At 53.5% G+C, this 22,820-nt stretch overlaps 1 protein-coding gene across 1 annotated transcript; it reads right to left on the bottom strand.

Moving 5' to 3' along the window:
* Positions 1–254: 254 nt before the first annotated feature.
* LOC138065207 (olfactory receptor 10A4-like) lies at positions 255–10,017 on the bottom strand. Its single transcript, XM_068929421.1, has 3 exons — positions 8,996–10,017; positions 4,650–4,842; positions 255–338 (listed from the first exon to the last, which is right to left on the bottom strand). The coding sequence occupies exons 1-3, from the start codon at positions 10,015–10,017 to the stop codon at positions 255–257; spliced, it is 1,299 nt and encodes a 432-aa protein (XP_068785522.1).
* Positions 10,018–22,820: the final 12,803 nt, after the last annotated feature.

The following is a 22,820-nucleotide window of genomic DNA, read 5'->3' as shown; positions in this document are numbered from 1 at the left end:
AAAGCCAGCAGACTGAGGGAAGTGATCATCCCCCTCCACTCAGCACTCGTTAGAGCACATCTAGATCCTGCATCCATTGAGGCCCCCTGTAGAAGAATGCTGTTGATGACATGGAGTGAGTTGAGTGTCAGGCCTCCAAGGGGGTTGGGGGCCGGAGCACTTGCCCTGGGAGGAGAGGCTGAGGGAATGGGCCTTGCTCAGCCTGGAGAAGGAAAGGCTTTGGGGAGAACCCCTCGCAGCTTCCCAACTCGAGGTTACCACTGATAAAGAACGAGGTTTGTGCAGAGATTCATGGCCGGACAATGAGAGGCAATGGTTACAAGCTGGCACAAGTGCAGCTAAAATTGGATATAAGGGAGAAAAATCAGTGAGAGCAATCAAGAAGGGTTCAGAGAGGTTGTGGATTCTCTATTCTGGGAGGCTTTCAGGACACTGTTGGACAAAGCCCTGTGAAACTCGATGTGAATTCAGTGGTGTTCCCGATGGAAGCAAGAGGTTGGCCTAGAAACCTCTCAAGGTGCCTTCCAACCTGAATGGTTCTGATAACTCTATCATCCCTGATGATAGCCCCGGCGACTCTTACAGTCATGAATTCCTTTTCTGCACGTGAGTTAGCACCAGATATGGCATCCCCAGAGCCAGCCCCTCCCAGTGGTGTGAGGTTGCTTCTTAGGCCTGAAAGGTTTTCAAAGCTTAATTATAAGGGACCTCTTGTCCAGAACACGCCCTCCTCACCGTATATAACACCTGCACATGACAACACGATGCCCAATGAGTGTGACACATGTGGAAAGTCATGGCATGAGGGTGATTGCACTGGAATGTGCCTAAGGTCCTTAGCAGATCCAGTAAAATGCAGAAGGACTGGAAGAGCCTTAAACATCCGAGGCACACATTACTAAGGTTGACTTTGTCCCTATGGGAGGCTGAGGGAGCTGGGTTGGTTCAGCCTGGAGAAGAGGAGGCTTTGGGGAGATCAAATAACAGCCTGCCCATAGCCACCAGGAGGTCATCACGAAGATGGAGGCAGGCCCTTCACTGTTGTGCGCAATGGGAGGAGGAGGCCCAATGGGCACTAGCTGAAACAAGAGTGGTTCAGGCTGGAGAGAAGAAAACACCTTTTACCCCTGCAGACAGTGAAGCACTGGGGCAGGTTGCCCAGAGACGCTGTGCCATCTCCAGCCTCAGAAGTTTTTAACTCCTAAATGAATGAAGCCCTGAGCAACCTGCTAGGATCTGACAGTTGACCCTGCTGTGGGAAGGAGGTTCAGCTAGAGACCTCCTGAGGCCCCTTCCAGCCTGAAGGATTCTGCATTTCCTTCCATCTCACGTCTTTCCTTGCTGACCACAGGGAAAAGATTCAGTTTCACCATGACCATGGCAGTGCGTTAGACAAAAGTAGGAGCAGATCCACTGCATGTTTCTTGTCCTGCTCCACTCGGAGTCATTCAGATTCAGGGTGGCTTTGCAGGTATCCCCAGAGAGCCCCAATATTTCTTCTGCTTCACCTTTTGTTGCATTATTTGTTCTTTTCCACCTGACGAGGTCTTCTCTTTTACCATTCTGATCCCCTCCCATGCAAACAATCACCCCTATTTCTCCTTTCCTCATTGGCCCTGGCTTAGATGACTTTCTACCCTCCTTTGGCTTTTCTGAGAGTGTTCCCATGCTCATTTCTACCTTGGCCAGAAGTTCCTTTACACTGGTACCTCCTTTTATTATACGCAGTGTCCTGCAATGCCTCCTGCTGTTATCCTGTGAGAGGCACTGCAAGACAGGACGAGCCATCTGCACACACACATTAAGAGCTGACACAAAGGAGCTCGAGTCCAGAGGGGCCTTGAGAACTTGGGGTTTTGTCCAACACAAACCTCATGGAGTTGTGCAAGGAAAAGTGGCCAGTCCTGCATCGGAGGAGGAGAAAACGCTGTGCATCAGGACAGGCTGAGAGCTGACCGTCAGAGGAGTGACCCTGAGGAGTAGGGCCTGGACATGACAAGGGATGCCAGAGGAGCCAGCAGTGCATGTTGACCACAACTCAGGGCAGCTGCATATGGGGCTGCTTCAGGAAGACCGTGGCCCCCCAGGCAAGGGCAGTTCTCATCCCTGTTGACTCAGCACAGGTGTGGCCACATCTGGAAGAGTGTGCCCGAGTGTGGGCTGCCCAGTGGTGGAGGAAAGGGGAGGACTTGGAGAGGGTCCAGGGGAGGTCTCCCAAGATGGGGGAAGGGTCCTGAGGCACAAGGCCTTTGTGGAGAGGCTGAGGGATGTGGCCTTCTTTAGCCTGGTGCAGGGGAGACTAAGGGCATTCCAGTAGGAGCCTGTGAGTGCGTGAAGGGTGGTTTCAGAGGTGATGGAGAGTTTCTTGGTTTTAGGAAATAGCAAGAGAAGGAGAAAGAGGAAAGATATGAAAGATAAATGGATTATGAGAAGTTCAGGCTGAACTTTTGGGAACTGGAATGTCACTTGTGCTGTGGTTCAACAGGACACCCAGAGGGAGTTGGTGGGGAGCCCCTGGCTTTGTGTTTGGATGAAAAGCAAGCGAGGGCAGAGAGCCATCAGTAAGGGTGGTGAGATGGCTGGGGGAGAGCACAGTGGGGAAGCAGGTTGGGTGTCTACAGGCTGCAGGGACACAGACGCAGGAGTGGGACAGCAGAGGGCAGCCTGGGGTGGAGACGACCGAGGGCACTGCCAAGGCTGAAAGCCTCCGACAGGACGGAGGTCTTGGTGCTCTTGGCTTTGGCAGGTGTCTGCCACTGAGGCCAAGGAGACACTGTGTTTCTGACGGCCCCAGGTCCTCATTACCTCCCCACCCCGCCACAGAGCCCAGGAGGTGCTGTCCCATCCTGCAGGCAGCCTTGCACACCCCCACCCTCACCCTGCCCCCCACAAAGAGCCCTGAGCCAAGTTGGAGCGAAAGCACCACCCCACCCAGGGGCTGGGTGTCAGTGCTGGCCCATGCTGTAGGATAACACACAGCAAGGGTGACTTGATGTCACAGCCACCTGCACATTTCCTTTGACAACCTGCAACAAGTGCCTCCACCTTTCTGCTCTCATCCGCCCCTGGGGAGGCTTTGTTGGGAATGGTCCTCAGGGGGACCCATTAACACTCCCCGAAACTTGGGATTTAATTCTGACTTGAACTTCTTGAGTGTTTTTTCTCAGTTCCCTCTCAGTGTCTGAGGTTCATGGACTCAGCACCACATACACTCGAGGGGGGATTCAAAGGCCAGAAGCCCTAACAGGGCACATCACTCCCATTCATTTTCATCAGCTCTCAGTTCTGGTGAGGCTAAGTGGAGAGCTCTCAGGAGGGCACTTACAAGAGGAACATTTCCATCAGCAACAACAAAAAATATCAGATGTTGTCTTTCACAGTTTTCTTCTTGTTTCAGCTTGGAGAATCCCTGTTATCCACATTGCTGGATTCCTCCTGATTCAGAGGGTCTCCTGATGACACCTGGATGTGTAGGAAAGGCAGGATTTCTGGTACGGGACATGTGTGGACAACCTTCCTCCTCCCCTCCCCAGCCCGGCCAGCTCTCCCATCAGCCCCTGGGGACCTACTTCGCTCTTGTTAACATCGAACCCTTTTCCCCTCGCCTCTGTAGCTGAGCGTTACAGCTCCTGTGCCCCAAGTCCCACCTGCTTCCCTTAGAGAACCAGCTGCAAAGACACACAGCTGTGTTACAGTGATGTCTTAAAGGACTCCATAAGCACCTAGCCACACACTCTTTTCGTTCCCCTCATGGTCAGTGAAATCCTAGGTTGCATTTCCTAGCACCACATGGCAACACAGCTACACAAGGCGTCCCCGGCAGCAACAGCCCCTCTATGGGGGTAAAGGAATCAAGGCCTGAATGTGGACTTCTTGTCTTAAGGTGACAACTAGTCACAAAATCCTAGTTCCAGGAACTGGAACTAATCTTCATTTTCAGAAATTCCAACATACTTTCACAATTATAATGAGTTTTTCTTTTCTTTCTTATTGGCAGCACCATATGTATGCACTTGTATAGGAAAGTCTATATTTACATATATATACATAGTTCTTCATCACAATACCTTTCCCACCACCACTCTGAATGGAGAAACTTTGTTCCGAGGAACTACTGTATTTAATCTGACATTTTTCCTCTCTCCCCTGCCTCTCTCTCCTTTCTTCCTGCTCTGCCTCCTCTCTCTTTACAGAGCTCTCCAGGAAAAGATTCCCTGAATCGCAGCACTCAGGGTGGACAAGACCTCAGGACGTCACCTGGACCAATCCCCTGCTCGGTGTTGAGGGAACTAGATGAGGTCGCTCAGGGGCTCGTCCCCATTACGCATGATCCACAGCCATGATGAGAGTGTGCTCTGTCCCATGGGCTTGTGCGTGCTCACTTGGCACAAGGGCTCCCCAGCTGAATCCTCTTCAACTGTGGGTCAAGCCTCTCTACCACAGATATGCTAAGAGACCTGGGGACCTCGGCAGATATCAGAAACCTCCCTGACCATGCTCACATTTCAAAGACAACCAAGAGCAATGTCACACAGGCACAAAGAGCCTTGAGGATCGGGGGGGGGGGGGGGCCTGAGGGCAGATCTTAGCAGTAGCACACGAGGTAGAAGAGACAATGATCTCTTCTGCCTTTGCCCTGTCTTTGTCACTATGTCCCCTGCTGCACTGAGCAGTGAGAGCACATTTTCCTTAGCTGCCTTCCTTGTGCTGCCAGCGTTCTGACAGAAGACCTTCGGGTTGCCCTCCAGCGCCCTTGCAACCTCCAGCTCCAGCTCCAGCTCCAGCTCCAGCTCCAGCTCCAGCTCCAGCTCCAGCTGAGCTTTGTCTCTCCCAGCTCCATCCCTGCATTCACAGGCAATGTCTCTGTCTGCCTCCTGGGGAGCCTCTTCCCTCTTCCACCCTCTGGGAACTTCCTTCTTGAGTCTGAACTCATAAGTCAGGGCATCCCTCCATGCAGGTCTCCTGCCAAGTGCTGCTCAACCCCCTGCATGTCAGGTGGGAGTGTTTGTGTGCCTGGAGGATGGTGATGCTGAAGATCCAGGAAGGATCCAGGGACAGGGGAGGGGAAGGTGTCAGTGAAGGGGATGTAGCAGGGATTTTGGAAGTGGGGGTCCGGAAGAGAGGATGACTCAGAAGGTGGGTGAGGGAGAGGCAGGTGAAGGTGACACGTTGGCAGTGTTGATGACGAGGTCACCTCTTGTACAGGAACCTCCTTGGCTAGGTTCTGGCAGGAGCTATTGGGAGGACAAGGGCAGCATGACAACACCACTCCTCCCAGCAGAGATGAGAAGTGGGCGGGAGGACGGGACGAGGCAGGCAAAGGGGACATGGCTGCAGTGTGGATTGTGAGGGCCCTTGCACTGCAGCTGCCTGATTGGCCCTCCGCAGATGTGCTGGCCAGCAGGAAAGATGGGGGAAGGGGAGAGTTACAGAGACAGGGAATTCAGCAAAACACCACTCAAGTCGGGATGCCTCCAGTGGGTGCATGCAGCCGGGGAAGTGCACACGGGACGTGACTGTGGAGGATCCTCTCGCACCCCTCCCAGGAAACCTGCCTGCTCGATTGCCTCTCTGAAATGCCTCAACACCAATGCACGCAGCGTGGGGAAAAAGCAGGAAGAATTAGAGACCTATGTGTGGTCGCAGGGCCATGACCTCGTTGCAGTTCCAGAGCTCTGGTGGGATAGCTGGCATGACTGGAATGCTGTCATGGATGGCTATGTGCTTTTTCAGAAAGACAGGCGAGGAAGGCGAGGTGGTGGAGCTGCTCTTTATGTGAGGGAGCAACTGGACTGCATGGAGCTCTGCCTAGGGGTGGATGAAGAGCAGGCTGAGAGCCTATGGGTAAGGCTTAAAGGGCAGGCTAACATGGGTGACACGGTGGTGGGGGTTTACTCCAGGCCATGTGATGAGGAAGAGCAAGTCAATGAGACCTTCTACAGACAGCTGAAAATAGCTTCACAATCACAGGCCCTGGTTCTCCTGGGGACCTTCAACCCCCCTGACATCTGCTGGGAAGAGAGCACAGCTAGGCACAACCAGTCCTGCAGGAGGTTCCTGCAGAGCACTGAGGATGACTTTCTGACCCAGGTGGTGGAGAAGCCAACGAGGAGAGGTGTGTTGCTGGACCTTGTACTAACAAACAAAGAAGGTCTAGCTGGAGATGTGAAGGTTGGGGGCAGTCTTGGCTGCAGTGGCCATGAGAAGGTGGAGTTCAGGATCCTGCAATGAGACAACAGGGCAATAAGTACAGTCGCAACCCTAGATGTCAGGGGAGCCACCTTTGGCCTCTTCAGGGACCTTCTGGGAGGAATGCCATGGGGTAGGGCCCTAGAAGGAAGAGAGGTCCAGGAGAGCTGGTTAATATTCAAGCATCACTTCTTCCAGGCTCAACACAGGTGCATCCCTCTGAGGAAGAAGTCCAGCAAAGCAGATTCAGCAGGAGACCTGCATGGAGGAGCAAGGAACTCCTGGCAAAACTCCAACAGAAGGAGGAAGTCTACAGAATGTGGCAAAGGGGACAGGGCACTTGGGAGGAATACAGGGAAGTTGTCAGAAGCTGCAGGGATGTGACAAGGAAGGCCAAGGCCCGTTAGGAATTAAATCTGGCAAGGGACATCAAGGACACCAAGAAGGACTTCTTCAAATACAGCAGGAGCAAAAGGAAGACTAGGGAAAATGTGGGCCTACTGCTGAATGGGGTGGGTGCCCTGGTGACGAAGGATACAGAGAAAGCAGAGTTGCTGAATGTCTTCTTTGCTTCAGTCTTCACTGCTAAGGCCAGTCCTCAGGAATCCCAGACCCTGGAGACAAGAGAGGAAGTCTGGAGAAAGAAAGACTCTCCCTTTGGTGGAGGAGGATCGCGTTAGAGATCATTTGTCCAAACTTGACATCCATAAATCCATGGACCCTGATGGGATGCACCCATGAGTGCTGAGGGAGCTGGCAGATGTTATCGCTAGGCCACTCTCCATCATCTTGGAAAGGGTCCTGGAGATCAGGAGAGGTGCCTGAGGACTGGAAGAAAGCCCATGTCACGCCAGTCTTCCAAAAGGGCAAGAAGGAGGAGGCCAGGAATCTACAGGCCTGTCACCCTCCCCTCCACCCCGGAAAGGTGATGCAACAGCTCCTCCTGAAGGTCATCACTAAGAATATGGAGGACGGGAGGGTGATCAGGAGCAGTCAGCACGGATTCACCAAAGGGAAATCATGCTTGACCAATCTGATAGCCTTCCAGGGTGGAATGACTGGCTGGGTAGAGGAGGGGAGAGCAGTGGATGTTGTGTCTGCCTGGACTTCAGCAAGGCTTTGGACACTGTCTCCCATCACATCCTCCTAGGGAAGCTCAGGAAGTGTGGGCTAGATGAGTGGACGGTGAGGTGGATTGAGAACTGGCTGGATGGCCGAGCTCAGAGGGTTGTGACCAGCGACGCAGAGTCAAGCTGGAGGCCTGTAGCTAGCGGTGTCCCCCAGGGGTCAGTCCTGGCTCCAGTCTTGTTCAATGTATTCCTCAATGACCTGGAGGAAGGGACAGAGTGCACCCTCAGCAAGTTTGCTGATGATACTACACTGGGTGGAGTGGCTGACACGCCAGAAGACTGTGCTGCCATTCAGAGGGACCTGGCCAGGCTGGAGAGGTGAGCGGAGAGGAACCTCATGAAGTTCAACAAGGGCAAGTGCGGGGTCCTGCACCTTGGGAGAAATAACCCCATGCAGCAGTACAGGCTGGGGGTTGACCTGCTGGAAAGTAGCTCTGCAGAGAAGGACTTGCGACTCTTAGCGGACAATTAGTTGACCACGAGCCAGCAGTGTGCCCTTGTGGGCACTGTGTCCAATTCTGGGCTCCCCAATACAAGAGAGACATGGAGCTCCTGGAGCTCAGGAACCTTCAAGAGAGAAAAATGCCCACTCCTGCCCCAGGAGGGAAGAACCCCTTGCAGTGACCCACGAAGGAGACAGACTGGCCAGAAGCCAGCAGTGTGCCCTGGCAGCCAGGAAGGCCAACAGCACCGTGGCCTGTAGGCCCAGGAGCACGGCCACTAGATCAAGGGAAGTGAACATCTGCCTTTGCTCACCACTCATTAGACCTCCATTTAGATGCTGTGTCCAGAGTTGACCCCCCCCCCCCCCCCCCCATTACAGGAACAACATAGACAAACTCGAGCAAGCTCAGTGGAGGTCCCCCAAGGGGCTCAGGGGCTGGAGCCCTTGTCATGGGAGGGGAGGCTGAGGGAGCTGGCCTTGTTCAGCCTGGGGAAGAGAGGGTTTCAGGGGGACCTGAGGGTAACCTCTGGCTCCTCTGAGCAGTGCACGGTGTGAGGATGAGAGACAACAGGACTAAGCTGAATCGAAAGAGGTTCTGGCTGGACAGGAGGAGAAACTTTTTACAATGAGGACAGAAAGACAGAGGCAACCGAGACAAGTGGTGCAGTCTCCATCCGTGGAGCTCCTCAAGACCCAGCTGGATAAACCCCTGAGTAACCTCATCTGACCTCATAGGTCACCAGCTGTGACCTGGAGGTTGGGCTGGAGACCTCCTGAGGTCCCTTCCCACCCTTCCCTCCCATTCCCCTTCCTTCCGGCAGATCAGCACTGAGTCAGTTAATCTTGTCTAAAGGAAGGAGAAAAGACCACTTGCCCTTGCAGAGATGGGAAAGGAAGCTCCGCAGCTGGGAAATAGTAGTGGCAGTAAATAGCGGGATATTAGCCAAGATGTGAAATCACTGGACATGACAAGGGTTTCACTATCAGGGCTTATTAAAGGGTCATAGCTCTAGGTGTGGGATTTGTCTCAAGTCACCTTAACCATCTAGAAACACACATATACACACATCTTTTTCATCAGACTTTTATTAGATGACCTGGAGAAATATTTGTTTTTTGGTCTTATGACCTCTTCACTCCCTTTCTGTTTCAACCTCACAAAACACATGCTCCTTGAGGGGTTCCTGGTGGGGAGCACACACCTTCCCCCATTGTCTCCTTGGCAGGTCACGTATGCACCCGAGGGGGTTTTACCACCTTGGCACAGCAATACTCGGAGCTCGTGGAGCTGGCCAAAGCTCTGCTGAGCCCTTTCCTCAGGGCCTCCCTGACCTCCCTGTTGCGCAGGCTGTAGATGAGGGGGTTGACCAGGGGTGTGAGGTCGGTGTAGAAAAAGGAGAACACTTTGTTGAGCTGCCTCAGCTGGGGGGTTCTGGGCATCAGGTAGACAATGATGAGGGTGCCGTAGAAAACGGAGACAACGGTAAGGTGAGAGGAGCAGGTGGAGAAGGCCTTCTGCCTGCCCACGCTAGATGGGATCCTCAGGATGGCAGCTATGATGCACACGTAGGAGGCCAGTGTGAACAGGAAGGGGAAGACTGCATTAAGGATAGATAGTACGGAAGCTAGTCGTGAGATCACCCTGGTGTCACTGCAGGCGAGCTCCAGCAATGGTGTGAAATCACAGAAGAAGTGGTCAATAACATTGGGGCCACAAAACCTTAAGTGGGATAAGAAAGAAGTGACTACGGTAGAGATAAGGAGTCCCACTAGCCAAGAGGCTGCTGCCAGCTGCAGAGAGACCTTCCAGGTCATGAGGCTTGCATAGAGCAGGGGCTGGCATATGGCCAAGTACCGATCGTAGGACATCATGGCCAGCAGGTAACACTCACTAACTGCAAAGGAAGCAAAGAAATAGAACTGAGTCATGCAGCCATGAGCAGAGATGGTGCTGTCTCCAGTCAGGAAGCTGGCCAGCAGCCGGGGCAGGATGGTGGAGCTGTAGCAGGTCTCCAAGGAGGACAGATTGCCCAGGAAGAAGTACATGGGGGTGTGCAGGTGCCGGTCTGCCACCACCAGCACAACAATGAGGATGTTCGCGACCATCGTTACTGAGTAGATGATGAGCGAGAGGAAGAAGAGTGGTGCCTGGAGCGAGGAGACAACATTCCCCATTCCCAGCAGGAGAAACTCCTTTGGCAATGTGCAATTCTCCCATTCCCCTTTCTCCACAGAGCGCCACAGGTCCCTCATTCCTCTTTCCCAACGAGGCAACCTACAAGAAAAAACATCTGTTTCTTTCCTTCTTTCTAGTGCAGAAGGATCAGGAAGGAAGTGGCTGTCAGAGAAAACACGGAGCCTGGCACTTCCCTGACCGCATTGGTGTTCCCTTTAGGGCCCCCATGACCACTGAAAGGAGGGAACCAGGGGTTTCCAGGGAGTTAAGCCATGCATCTGTGAGCTGCCCCTCGGAGGTGCTCCTTTCCTGCTTGGAGTAGAGGCAGAGGAGAGAAAGCATTCACTCCGACTGTGACAGTGTCTTTCTGGCACCCAGAGTTGTTCTGAATAGCAGCCACCGTTCCTAGTAGGCCAGGAGACCCCTTTCTGCGAGCACATCATGCCAGGTGCCCTTTTCCTCAGGGCAGGAGCATGGGCCCTGCACCAAACGGCTGACCTCAGCTCTCCAAAGCAGTTGTATTTGGAAGGGACAGGGCGTGTGCTTCCTTCGACAGTGCGTGGCTCAGGAGTGGACATCCCCGGCACTGTGCAGCAGGACTTCCTCAGAGAGCTCTCAGAGAGAGCTTTGTGTGGGCTTCAGAGAGAAAAGGGAGCTGGACCTGAGAGAAGATGGACACGTGAGCTAATCACTGATTGTGAGGAGGAGAGATTGGGAGCAGGGCAGGAGAGAAGAGGGCAGGGGAGATCATTCCCTTGGTGTAGCTCCCCCTCCGCGATGGTTTGGGAGGGGCTTGGGGCTGCCTGGTGGCACAGCCCAGCAGCTGGACCTTAGCACTGCCAGCTGTGCTTGCGGGGCTCTGGGCTGGCTCAGGGGCAGCAAAGGCACAAACTAACTCCGCACCAACCAACAAGCTCCCCAGCACTCTCCTCTGCTAACAAGGGCATCACGAGAAACGTGTGGAGGGAAGGGGGAGCTGGAGTAGAAGACACCCAGCAAAGGACATGCCCATCACTTTCCTCACCCATAGATGCCACCGTGCAAAGCCTCCCCAGCCAGCAAGGAACAGACCTGACTCAGAAGACACAACACAAAGCTGCAGGCCTCCGGATGAGGTGGTGACCTCTGCACTGATGGTGTTGGGCAATGATGATGGAGGTTGGGGTCTCACCCTCTGCTTCTTGCCCACCACGTCCTTCTCTTCCCTGAGCTCTCTGCAAACCACAACCCAGCTCTCAGGCATTGCTCTGCCCTTGCCGTCTTCTTTCAGCCCCTCCTGCGGTTGTGTCCAGCAGCAGTTGAATCCCCCCCTGCTCTCTGCACTGTCCTGGGGTTGAAAGCACTTCAGGAGTCTCTGAAGGCTCCTGCTGCAGCTGGTCTCTCCCCAGGCACTGCAGAGAGGCAGCAATGCCTAATTGGCTCTCCAAGGAGACTGAAACCTCTGAGCTGCTGGAAACTTTGTGAACACTTCTGGCATACAGCTTGCGCCATAACTCTGGTCACTCAGACTCTGGCACATGCTCCTTTGAAAGGGAAAGTGAGGCAGGGAACTGAGGTATCAGGACTCCTCCAAACTCATGACGCAAAGTCAGGAGAGATGCTGTGAATGGGATTCACAGAATCACAGAATGGTTGAGGTTGGAAGGGACCTCTGGAGATCATCTCGTCCAACCTCTCTGCTCAAGCAGGGATCTCTAGAGCATATTGCCCAGGATCACATCCAGATGGGTTGTGAATATCTCCAGGGAAGGAGACTCCACTACCTCTCTGGGCAACCTGTTCCAATGCTCAGTCACCCTCACAGTCAAGAAGTTTTTCCTCTGGTTTAGGTGGAACTTCCTGTGTTTTAGTTTCTGCCCGTTGCCTCTTGTCCTGTTCCTGTGCACCATGGAGAAGAGACTGGCCTCATCCTCTTGACACCCCCCCCCACCCTTCACATACTTGTACACATTGATGAGATCACCTCTCATCCTTTCCTCATAGGAGAGATGCTCCAGTCCCCTCATCATCTTTGTAGCCCTCCGCTGGACTCTCTCCAGTAGCACCATGTCTCTCTTGTAATGGGGAGGCCAGAAGTGGACACAGCACTCCAGTGAGGCCTTCTGATAGCAGAACAAACACAGCTGATTATAACAGTAAAGATATTAACACTATACAAAGAAAATTAGTCAACAATTATTACCCGAAATAACAGTATGTCCCAAAACTATACACCTTATAGAAATCAAGTCTTCTTCCTAGTCTATAACTATAGACATATGCACATTATATGTATACCAGTACAAAGCTATACAACACAATAATGGTATTTGAATCCAAAAAGTATCATCACAAGAAAGAAACTGAATCTTGATAAAAGGAAAACAAGGTCATTGAATGGGATTGATGCCCAGGCTTTGTGGCTATGGCTAGGTCCGAAACCGAAAGTGGACACAGTGGGGTTGGGGGAAGCCCCAAATGGAAGACATGCTGCCTGCGTACAGGGCAGCAACCCTCCGGACGGGCTGGTCTCATTCCCAGGACGGAGCAGGTGACAGCCCCCAAACGGGGCTGGGATGCATGGCCTTCACCAGAAGAAGCGGCACTCAATTCAGAGGCCTCCCAGATGCCCTCTGCATGGGTCGACACCCAGCTGTGGGGGTGGAAGTGGGAGAGGTTTGTGCCAGTCCCGGGGGTTATGCTTACACTCTAGGCAGTGTGGTGCTCCCACCCAGTGGATGGGAGGCAGGGTCCACCCTTGATGTTCCCGAACAACGTCCCGGTCAGCATGGGGGTGGTTGGTTGGTAGTGAAGTCTGGTAGAAGCCTTTGCCACTTCAGCGGAGACCAGCCACTGCAGCTGCTTGATGTCTTCACCCAGGGAATGGGCCGGTTAAAGGCACCTGGGTGGTTCGACAGCTCTGATAAGAGCTGCCTCAGCCTCTCCCTCCCCTGGCACGCTGGTCTTCGGCGCTGGGATCTTCAATGCGCTCGTCCGTCGGTCTTTGTGATTTCGAGCTCCGTATCTCCAACACCTCCCCCAGGTGCTTTGGCCTGGCTGTTGTTATAGCTAGGCCAGTCGGGTACGTAGTCACCCAAGAGGACTAAGCTGACCAGTCAAAATGTGCATTTTCAATCCAGCTATTTGCATACCTAATCGGAGTGGGAACAGGCATGCTGCTTCATGAGCCTTCTCCAAGGTTCCCTTGATAGACAATCGAGACCACATGATCTGAGAGAGCCAATCAATTTAAGAGTAGTTTGCAGGAACTTTCTGGCGTGCTACCGGCCATGCTCAGGGTCATAGAAAGGGCATGGTGACTGGCCGTTTGCCTACGAGCAGGTTCTCCATTATATCCTATGGTGGTGGTGCAGGGGGTTAATTCACCACAGTCCCCTTCGCCTGCCTCTCCCTCCCCCGCCTTCTGAGTCGTCCTCTCTTCTGGACCCCACTCTCAAAATCCCTGCTACATCCCCTTCACTGACACCTTCCCCTCCCCTGTCCCCATGCGATTACACAAACGTGGTGGACAGCTCACACAGCAGGATGACAATGGGCTCCTGAAGAAGGCAGGCTGCAACGGCAAGGACATGGAGGGGCACTTTGTGCAAAGGGGTGGCCAGAGAGCTTTTCCTTGGAGCAGGTGACCAGGAGGAAGGTGAGACCTTGCAGAAAGGCTAAGAGGACACACCAGGCAGGGTGACATTACAGAATCACAGAATCGTTTAGGTTGGAAGGGACCTCTGGAGATCATCTAGTCCAACCTCCCTGTTCAAGCAGAGTCACCTAGAGCATATTGCCCAGGATCACATCCAGACGGGTTGTGAATATCTCCAGGGAAGGAGACTCCACTACCTCTCTGGGCAACCTGTTCCAATGCTCTGACACCCTCACAGTCAAGAAGTTTTCTCTCAGGTTCAGGTGGAACTTCCTGTGGTTCAGTTTCTGCCCGTTGCCTCTTGTCCTGTTGCTGGGAACCACAGTGAAGAGTCTGGCCCCATCCCCTCAACACCCTCCCTTCACAGACTTGTACACATTGATCAGATCCCCTCTCAGTCTTCTCTTCTCCAGGCTGAACAGGCCCAGATCTCTCAGACTTTCTTCATAGGAGAGGTACTCCAGCCCTCTAATCATCTTGGTAGCCCTCCGCTGGACTCTCTCCAGGAGTGCCATGTCTCTCTTGTACCGGGGAGCCCAGAACTGGACACAGTACTCCAGGTGAGGCCTCCCCAGGGCTGAGGAGAGGGGCAGGATCACCTCCCTCCACCTGCTGGCAACACTCTGCCTAATGCACCCCAGCATACCATGGGCCTTCTTGGCCACAAGGGCACACTGCTGCCTCATGCTTAACTTGTTGTCCACCAGGACTCCCAGGTCCTTCTCTGCAGAGCTACTTTCCAGCAGGTCAACCCTCAGCCTGTACTGCTGCATGGGATTATTCCTGCCTAGGTGCAGGACCTTGCACTTGCCTTTGTTGAACTTCATGAGGTTCCTCTCCGCCCAGCTCTCCAGCCTGGCCAGGTCCCTCTGAATGGCAGCACAGTCTTCTCGTGTGTTAGCCTCTCCCCCCAGTTTAGTATCATCAGCAAACTTGCTGAGGGTGCACTCTGTCCCTTCCTCCAGGTCATTGAGGAATACGTTGAACAAGACTGGAGCCAGGACTGACCCCTGGGGAACACCACTAGCCACAGGCCTCCAGCTTGACTCTGCACCATTCACCACAACCCTCTGAGCTCGGCCATCCAGCCAGTTCTCAATCCACCTCACTGGCCACTCATCTAGCCCACACTTCCTGAGCTTCCCTAGGAGGATGTGATGGGACACAGTGTCCAAAGCCTTGCTGAAGTCCAGGCAGACAACACCCACTGCTCTCCCGTCATCTGCCCAGCCAGTCATTCCATCCGAGAAGGCTATCAGATTGGTCAAGCATGATTTCCCTTTGGGGAATCCATGCTGACTACTCCTGATCACCTTCTTGTCCTCCACATGCTTAGTGATGCCCTCCAGGAGGAGCTGTTGCATCACCTTTCCAGGGATGAAACACCTCCACATTCTGGAGGTGTTTGCTAGCAGCTGCCTGTGGAGGGAGAGGAGGTAGCTGAAGCGTTCTTTTGGCAGCTGGAGGAAGCCTCCTGGCCACAGATGCTGGTTCTCACAGAACAGTCTCAGCAGCCCAAAACCTGCTGGAAGGGCAGTCAGCCTGGGCACAAGCAGCCCGGGGGATTCCTGCATGGGAGGGGGCAGAATTTCTTGACACAGCAATCAATGAGGAAAGGATTTGCTGACTCAGTTAGTCCAAAGCAAAACAGAAGTGGATGGGGATGCCAAGGTGGAGGGCAGCCATAACTGCCGTGATCACGAGAGGGTGGGAAGGTAAGACAAAAAGCAGAATGACTTTCAGCTCATTCTGGCTCTGCTTGGCAGGATGCAACAGGAGACAGCCCTGGAGGGCAGAAGGGCCCTGGATCCCTCCTGCATCTTCAGGGTCACCATCCTCCAGGCACAGGAACACTCCCGTCTGACGTGCAGGGAGTTAGTTGAGCAGCACTTGGCAGGAGACCCCCATGGAGGAACAAGGATGCCCTGTCTTATGACTTCAAACTCAAGAAGGAAGTTCCTGGAGGGTGGAAAGGGGAAGAGGCTCCCCAGGAGGCAGGCAGAGATATTGCCTGTGTCAGGCAGGTACCTGAGATACATTGGTGCCTCTCCAAGTGCCACTGGCTGCTTGTGGCTCGACCCCGGAGCTCTGCCTGCAAAGGTGAAGAATTATTCACAACATCAGAAAAAATACGTGCCCCTTTCCCTCAGCTCAAATGATCAACTCATTTAAATAAAAAGGTCAATGTTTCCCCATGATGAAATCATGGGAAGGGTCAGGTAGGGTATTCATCTCAGGAGAATTATTAGTGATGTCCCCCTGAACGAGCATGTTACATGTCCTGATTACATGTCCTTTTTCTCTTATCCTCTCCTTCTTTAAGCTAGCTCTGCCCTCTCTAATTGCTGCTTTGAGCTTCAGGCAGTCTAGAGCTTGCCTCCTCTTCCAGTAGTCTCATCACCTCTTCAGCCAATGGCTAAACTCGGTGTCTCTCCAGCCTTTCCTATCTACTCGTCTGAAAGATGTCTAGTCAGGCTCTGCCTGGTGGGAAGTGGACCTCGCTGGAGGCGGCCTGGACTTGAAACACAGTTGAGGAGTGCATTTTGTGGTTCATTAAGCTCTGTCATGGGTTAGTTTTGTTTGATCCTAGTTCAGACAAACCCTTCTGTGTGTCTTTGCAGCTGGTTCTCTAAGGGAAGCAGGTGGGACTTGGGGCACAGGAGCTGTAACCTTCAGCTACAGAGGCAAGGGGAAAAGGGTTCGATGTTAACAAGAGCGAAGTAGGTCCCCAGGGGCTGATGGGAGAGCTGGCCGGGCTGGGGAGGGGAGGAGGAAGGTTGTCCACATATGTCCCCTATCAGAAATCCTGCCTTTCCTACACATCCAGGTGTCATCAGGAGACCCTCTGAATCAGGAGGAATCCAGGAATGTGGATAACAGGGATTCTCCAAGCTGAAACAAGAAGAAAACTGTGAAAGCCAACATCTGATATTCTTTGTGTTGTTGCTGATGGAAATGTTCCTCTTGTAAGTGCCCTCCTGAGAGCTCTCCACTTAGCCTCACCAGAACTGAGAGCTGATGAAAATGAATGGGAGTGATGTGCCCTGTTAGGGCTTCTGGCCTTTGAATCCCTCCTCGAGTGTATGTGGTGCTGAGTCCATGAACCTCAGACACTGAGAGGGAACTGAGAAGAAACACTCAAGAAGTTCAAGTCAGAATTAAATCCCAAGTTTCGGGGAGTGTTAATGGGTCCCCCTGAGGACCATTCCCAACAAAGCCTCCCCAGGGGCGGATGAGAGCAGAAAGGTGGAGGCACTTGTTGCAGGTTGGCAAAGGAAATGTGCAGGTGGCTGTGACACCAAGTCACCCTTGCTGTGTGTTATCCTACAGCATGGGCCAGCACTGACACCCAGCCCCTGGGTGGGGTGGTGCTTTCGCTCCAACTTGGCTCAGGGCTCTTTGTGGGGGCAGGGTGAGGGTGGGGGTGTGCAAGGCTGCCTGCAGGATGGGACAGCACCTCCTGGGCTCTGTGGCGGGGTGGGGAGGTAATGAGGACCTGGGGCCGTCAGAAACACAGTGTCTCCTTGGCCTCAGTGTCAGACACCAGACAAAGCCAAGAGCACCAAGACCTCCGTCCTGTCGGAGGCTTTCAGCCTTGGCAGTGCCCTCGGTCGTCTCCACCCCAGGCTGCCCTCTGCTGTCCCACTCCTGTGTCTGTGTCCCTGCAGCCTGTAGACACCCAACCTGCTTCCCCACTGTGCTCTCCCCCAGCCATCTCACCACCCTTACTGAAGGCTCTCTGCCCTCGCTTGCTTTTCATCCAAACACAAAGCCAGGGGCTCCCCACCAACTCCCTCTGGGTGTCCTGTTGAACCACAGCACAAGTGACATTCCAGTTCCCAAAAGTTCAGCCTGAACTTCTCATAATCCATTTATCTTTCATCTCTTTCTCCTTCTCTTGCTATTTCCTATTACGTAGAATAATCTGTGTCACCTCTGAAACCACCCTTCAAGCACTCACAGGCTCCTACTGGAATGCCCTTAGCCTCCCCTGCACCAGGCTAACGAAGGCCACATCCCTCAGTCTCTCCATAAAGGCCTTGTTCTTCAGGACCCCACTCCCATCTTGGGAGACCTCCTCTGGACCCTCTCCAGGTCCTCCCCATTCCTCCAGCACTGGGCACACCACACGGGGACACACTCTTCCAGATGTGGCCACACCAATGCTGAGTCAGCAGGGATAATAACTGCCCTTGCCTGACAGTATGAGGAATTGCAGGACACTGTGTATAATAAAAGGAGGTACTAGTGTAAAGGAACTTCTGGCCAAGGTAGAAAGGAGCATGGGAACACTCTCAGAAAAGCCAAAGGAGGGTAGAAAGCAAGCAAAGCCAGGGCCAATGAGGACAGGATTAATAGGGGTGATTGATTGTATGGGAGAGAATCAGAATGGTAAAAGAGAAGACTTTTGATGGAAGAGGGAACAATGCAACAAAAGGTGAAGCAAAATAAATATCAGAGCTCACTCGGGATACCTGCAAAGTCACCCTGAATGTGAATGACTCCGAGTGGAGCAGGACAAGAAACATGCAGTGGATCTGCTCCTACTTTTGTCTAACGCACTGCCATGGTCACTGGGAAGCTGAAGCTTTTCCCTGTGGTCAGCAAGGAAAGACATGGTGTGGAAGGAAATGCAGAATCCTTCAGGCTGGAAGGGACCTCAGGAGGTCTCTAGCTGAACCTCCTTCCCACAGCAGGGTCAACTGTCAGATCCTAGCAGGTTGCTCAGGGCTTCATTCATTTAGGAGTTAAAAACTTCTGAGGCTGGAGATGGCACAGCGTCTCTGGGCAACCTGCCCCAGTGCTTCACTGTCTGCAGGGGTAAAAGGTGTTTTCTTCTCTCCAGCCTGATCTGCTCTTGTTTCCGCTAGTGCCCATTGGGCCTCCTCCTCCCATTGCGCACAACAGTGAAGGGCCTGCCTCCATGTTCTTGAGGACCTCCTGGTGGGTGTGGGCAGGTTGTTTTTAGATCTCCCCAAAGCCTCCTCTTCTCCAGGCTGAACCAACCCAGCTCCCTCAGCCTCCCATAGGGATAAAGAGAACCTTACTAATGTGTGCCTAGGATGCCATATCTGGTGCTAACTCACATGCAGAAAAGGAATTCATGACTGTAAGAATCGCCGGGGCTATCATCAGGGATGATAGAGTTATCAGAACCATTCAGGTTGGAAGGCACCTTGAGAGGTTTCTAGGCCAACCTCTTGCTTCCATCGGGAACACCACTGAATTCACATCGAGTTTCACAGGGCTTTGTCCAACAGTGTCCTGAAAGCCTCCCAGAATAGAGCATCCACAACCTCTCTGAACCCTTCTTGATTGCTCTCACTGATTTTTCTCCCTTATATCCAATTTTAGCTGCACTTGTGCCAGCTTGTAACCATTGCCTCTCATTGTCCTGCCATGAATCCCTGCACAAACCTCGTTCTTTATCAGTGGTAACCTCGAGTTGGGAAGCTGCGAGGGGTTCTCCCCAAAGCCTTTCCTTCTCCAGGCTGAGCAAGGCCCATTCCCTCAGCCTCTCCTCCCAGGGCAAGTGCTCCGGCCCCCAACCCCCTTGGAGGCCTGACACTCAACTCACTCCATGTCATCAACAGCATTCTTCTGCAGGGGGCCTCAATGGATGCAGGATCTAGATGTGCTCTAACGAGTGCTGAGTGGAGGGGGATGATCACTTCCCTCAATCTGCTGGCTTTGCTCTTTTTCAGGCAGCCCAGGACACTGGGGCCTCCACTGCTGCCAGGGAACACTGCTGCCTCACATCCAGCTCGCTGCCCACAAGGACTCTCAGGTCCTTTTCTGCAGAGCTGATGCCCATGCGGGCACTCCCCAGCCCACATCACTGCAGGGTGTTGGTGGACCCCAGGGGCAGGACCTGGCACTTGTTTCGTTTTGCATTTCACAGTGTTCTGGCAGCCCGTTCCTCCTACCTGCTGAGGTCCCTCTGAAGGGCAGCCCTCAAGCTCATGACTCTTTTCCTGACTAGCTGTCATCTGCCAATGTGAGGAGAGCTGTGTCCTCCACTTGCCAGTGGCTTCCGGGTAAAACCTGACCCATTCACAAATACCCTCTGAGCTCCATCATCCAACAAGCTTTTTACCCATCTGGCTGTCTACCCAGACTATTGTAATGCCTTACTTGTGTACAAGAATGTAGTGTGAGACAGTGTCAAACTCCTCACTAAAATCATGGTGAATGACATCCACTACTCTCCTCTCCTCCACAAGTACAGCTCTTTTATCAGAGAAGGCAATCCGGTTGCCCAAGAATGAGTTATCTTCAGTACATCCATGCTGACTGTTCCCAGGCACCTTCTTCTCCCTCATGTGCCCACCAAGTGTGGTGCAAGAAGATTCATTCCATGACAGCACTCCTCGCCAAAGTGTGACAGCAGCCAGTTGTGAGAGCAGCCAGCCCTCTCCCTGGCCTCAGATGCAGCCCATCCAATCTCTTAGACTCGTGTGGGTTGAGTTCTTGCAAGTCATCCCTCACTCTACCCTCTTCCACTGCTGCTAGGCTTTTTCCTGCTGGAGTTCTGACTTTAGGCACAACAGCCTGGCAGACCTTGTTGGTGAAGACTGAAGCCCAGAAGGCCCTGAGCTCCTCAGGCCTACCTGTGTCTGCTCTTCCTAGATTCCCTGACCAATCCAGCAGTGAGCCCACACTTTTCTTTTTATTCTTTCACTGCTCCTCTGCTCCTCGGAGCACAGGCCAGGGTCTGTGCTCTGCTGCTATCCCTCCTCACTCCCTTCAGCATCCAGAATGCTACTTTTCATGGTCACCGCAGGCAAGGCGGACACTGACTATCCCGTCCCCGAGCAGGTCCTCCCTCCTGGAAATTCCCACATACAAAGAAGCATCACGAGTCTTGGCCCGCTGTGCATTTGTGCAAAGAAGTTGTCCCTGATGCCCTCCAGAAACCTCCTGGCCTGCTTGCACTCTGCTCTTGGCCCTTCCATTCAATGTCAGCGGGATAAAAGTCCCCTCCCTAGGAACAAGGGCCTAGGATCCTCAGAGGTGCTCACATTGCTTAAAGGAGTCTGCAGCCACCTCCTCACCCTGACTGGGTGGTCCATAACTCCCATTGGGATGTCACCCTGGTCACCCACAAGCTCTCACCCAAACCCTTGCCTTGATGGGTGAGGAGCTCCACACACCCAAGCTGCCCCTTCACACAGAGGGCATCCTCCTTCCTCACCTTCCCCCTTGGTCTCTCCTGAAGAGCTTGTCCCCTACCATCAGGGCTCTCCTATTGTTCAAGAGATCCCACCACATCTCCGTTATTCGGACAATGTTTCAGTCAGATTAGGCATGGGGAAACCTGTTCCCAAGGGCAGAGACGTGCTGGTAGACACTGCAGGGGGCAATGTAATGGTGAAAGGAGGTTCCCAGTGAGAGAGCAAACGCTGCAGTGCCCAAGGCCAGGGAGAAACAGAGCTGGACCGTGCAGGAGTGGCAGGAGAGGGGTTTGCTGCCTGAGTTGAGTCTGGAGCACACGGGGGCCTGTGACAGAGGTGAACGGATCTCCAGGAAGCACAAGGTGCCACTGAAGAAGTCCCTGGACCTGCACAGCCGGCGATCCAGCCACCCTGGGGACATCATCAGCACAGGCCCTGTTCATATCACCTGGGGGTGAGCAGAGGGCCAGGGAGAAGAGAACTAGAAGGTGTTAAGAGTGCAGGGCCATGAGTGGAGACCTTGCTGTGATGTGCCTCCCACCAATGCAGCATGCTTGGATGTGGACAGTACAGACTATGCCCGAAGGCAGAGGTAGGATTCAGTTGTCTGGGCACAGGTAGGAAACCCGAGGTGCCCTGGGCCACTTGCCCAGCACCACTCCCAAAGGGTATGGTTTTCCTGTAGGAGCCAGGCTGTATCTGCTAGAAACGTGCAGTTGTGCTGGACACCCCAGGCACCTGACATGGCTCTGCCAGCCAATTTTTATGTCATTAAATCAGGTGTCTGCACAGGATTACTTGAGGATTTTGCACTGTTGGGGTCTGCTTGTGTCTCAGCTTCATAGTGAGTGGTGCTCTAGCAGCATTAGGCCTCTGGGGTCATTGGAGATGGCCAAGGGAATTCCCCACCTGGCCCCCAGCTCATGCTCTAGGAGGACAGGGGTCTCACAGGCGCTCCCTCAGAGCCAGCAGACACTGGCACAAGCCTTGCACCACCTCTGTCTCTTCAAACGTCACCTGGTGTTTGTGTGTGGCCAACTGACTCCCGCCCTCCATCTCCAGTGATTATAATGGGAGCTTAGACAAGCAGTTTGTGTGCAGACAGCTCTGGTGTGCGCACTCCAGCTTGGGCAAGGGGAATCCCACCTCCTTGGTGTTTGGGGAGTTCATGGCAGTGAGCTGAGTCCCACTCCACCACAGGAGCTTCCATACAGGCACGAGATGCCTCGATTGACTTACCCAAATCAATACCTGAACCATGGGTAAATGGCTTCCCTCCTTTTCCCTGTACGCGTGTGCTGCCTTGTTAAGAGATGGGAAGAGGGACCTCCAGAGTGGGACATTTCCACCTCTCGTAGATAACCATCCCTGCTGAGGGAAATTGCAATGCTGGAATGGGTCTCTCTCCACTGTTTAGAGAAGGACCATCAGTGATTATTTGGGCATGGCGTTATTCGGTCCCCCCATGCACACCTTGCTGCTTCTCCTTCCATCTTCAGCAGGTCTCTGTTGTCCAAATCCCTCAGCTCCTCTGCCCTGCACAGCTGCCTCCCTTTCTCCGTCCCACTGAAGAGCTCCATACAGCTGGGCTTCCCCTTCACCCAAAAGGCATCCCCCCTCCTCACCTTCCCTCCTGGTCTCTCCTGAAGACCTTTTAGCCATCAGTCGCAGCTCTGTCATTGTGTGAGCTGTCCCATCATGTCTCAGCAGTCACTCCAACAATGCCACATTTCTGTGACAGCACACGGGGCTCCAGCTCCTCTTGCCTGTTCCCCGGGCTGACAGCATTGCTACACATTGGAGCTGCAGCACCCCAGCTGTGGCCCCAGGGACAAGTGCAGCCTTATGACAGGGAAAACCTGTTGCAGAGTGCCCGGGACACACTGTATGCAAAGGCTTTGCTTCGTAGCAGAGACATGCTGGAGTGGCTGGCACATGGCAAGGTGGTGCTGAAGTCAGGGGCTGAGGAAGAGAGTAAACCCTGCAGTCCCCAAAGCCAGAGAAAAACGCAGCCGGGTCAGGCAGCCCTGGTGGGAGAGGGGTTTGCTGCCCCAGGTGACTCCAAAGC

Source organism: Struthio camelus, unplaced genomic scaffold (genome assembly GCF_040807025.1).
Source record: "Struthio camelus isolate bStrCam1 unplaced genomic scaffold, bStrCam1.hap1 HAP1_SCAFFOLD_48, whole genome shotgun sequence".
NCBI lineage: Eukaryota > Metazoa > Chordata > Aves > Struthioniformes > Struthionidae > Struthio > Struthio camelus.
The sequence above is the reverse complement of the archived record's forward strand: the minus strand, read 5'-3'. Positions and strand labels throughout refer to the sequence as shown.

Excerpts from the sequence above, each read along its gene's own strand:
- LOC138065207 (XM_068929421.1), bottom strand. The coding sequence starts at position 10,017 with ATGAGGGACCTGTGGCGCTCTGTGGAGAAAGGGGAATGGGAGAATTGC. Across the intron at positions 4,843-8,995 it reads AAACCCCCTCGGGTGCATAC|GGATGGAGCTGGGAGAGACA; the intron begins GTGACCTGCCAA and ends CTGTGAATGCAG. Across the intron at positions 339-4,649 it reads TCAGTGCAGCAGGGGACATA|CTGCACTTGTGCCAGCTTGT; the intron begins GTGACAAAGACA and ends ATCCAATTTTAG.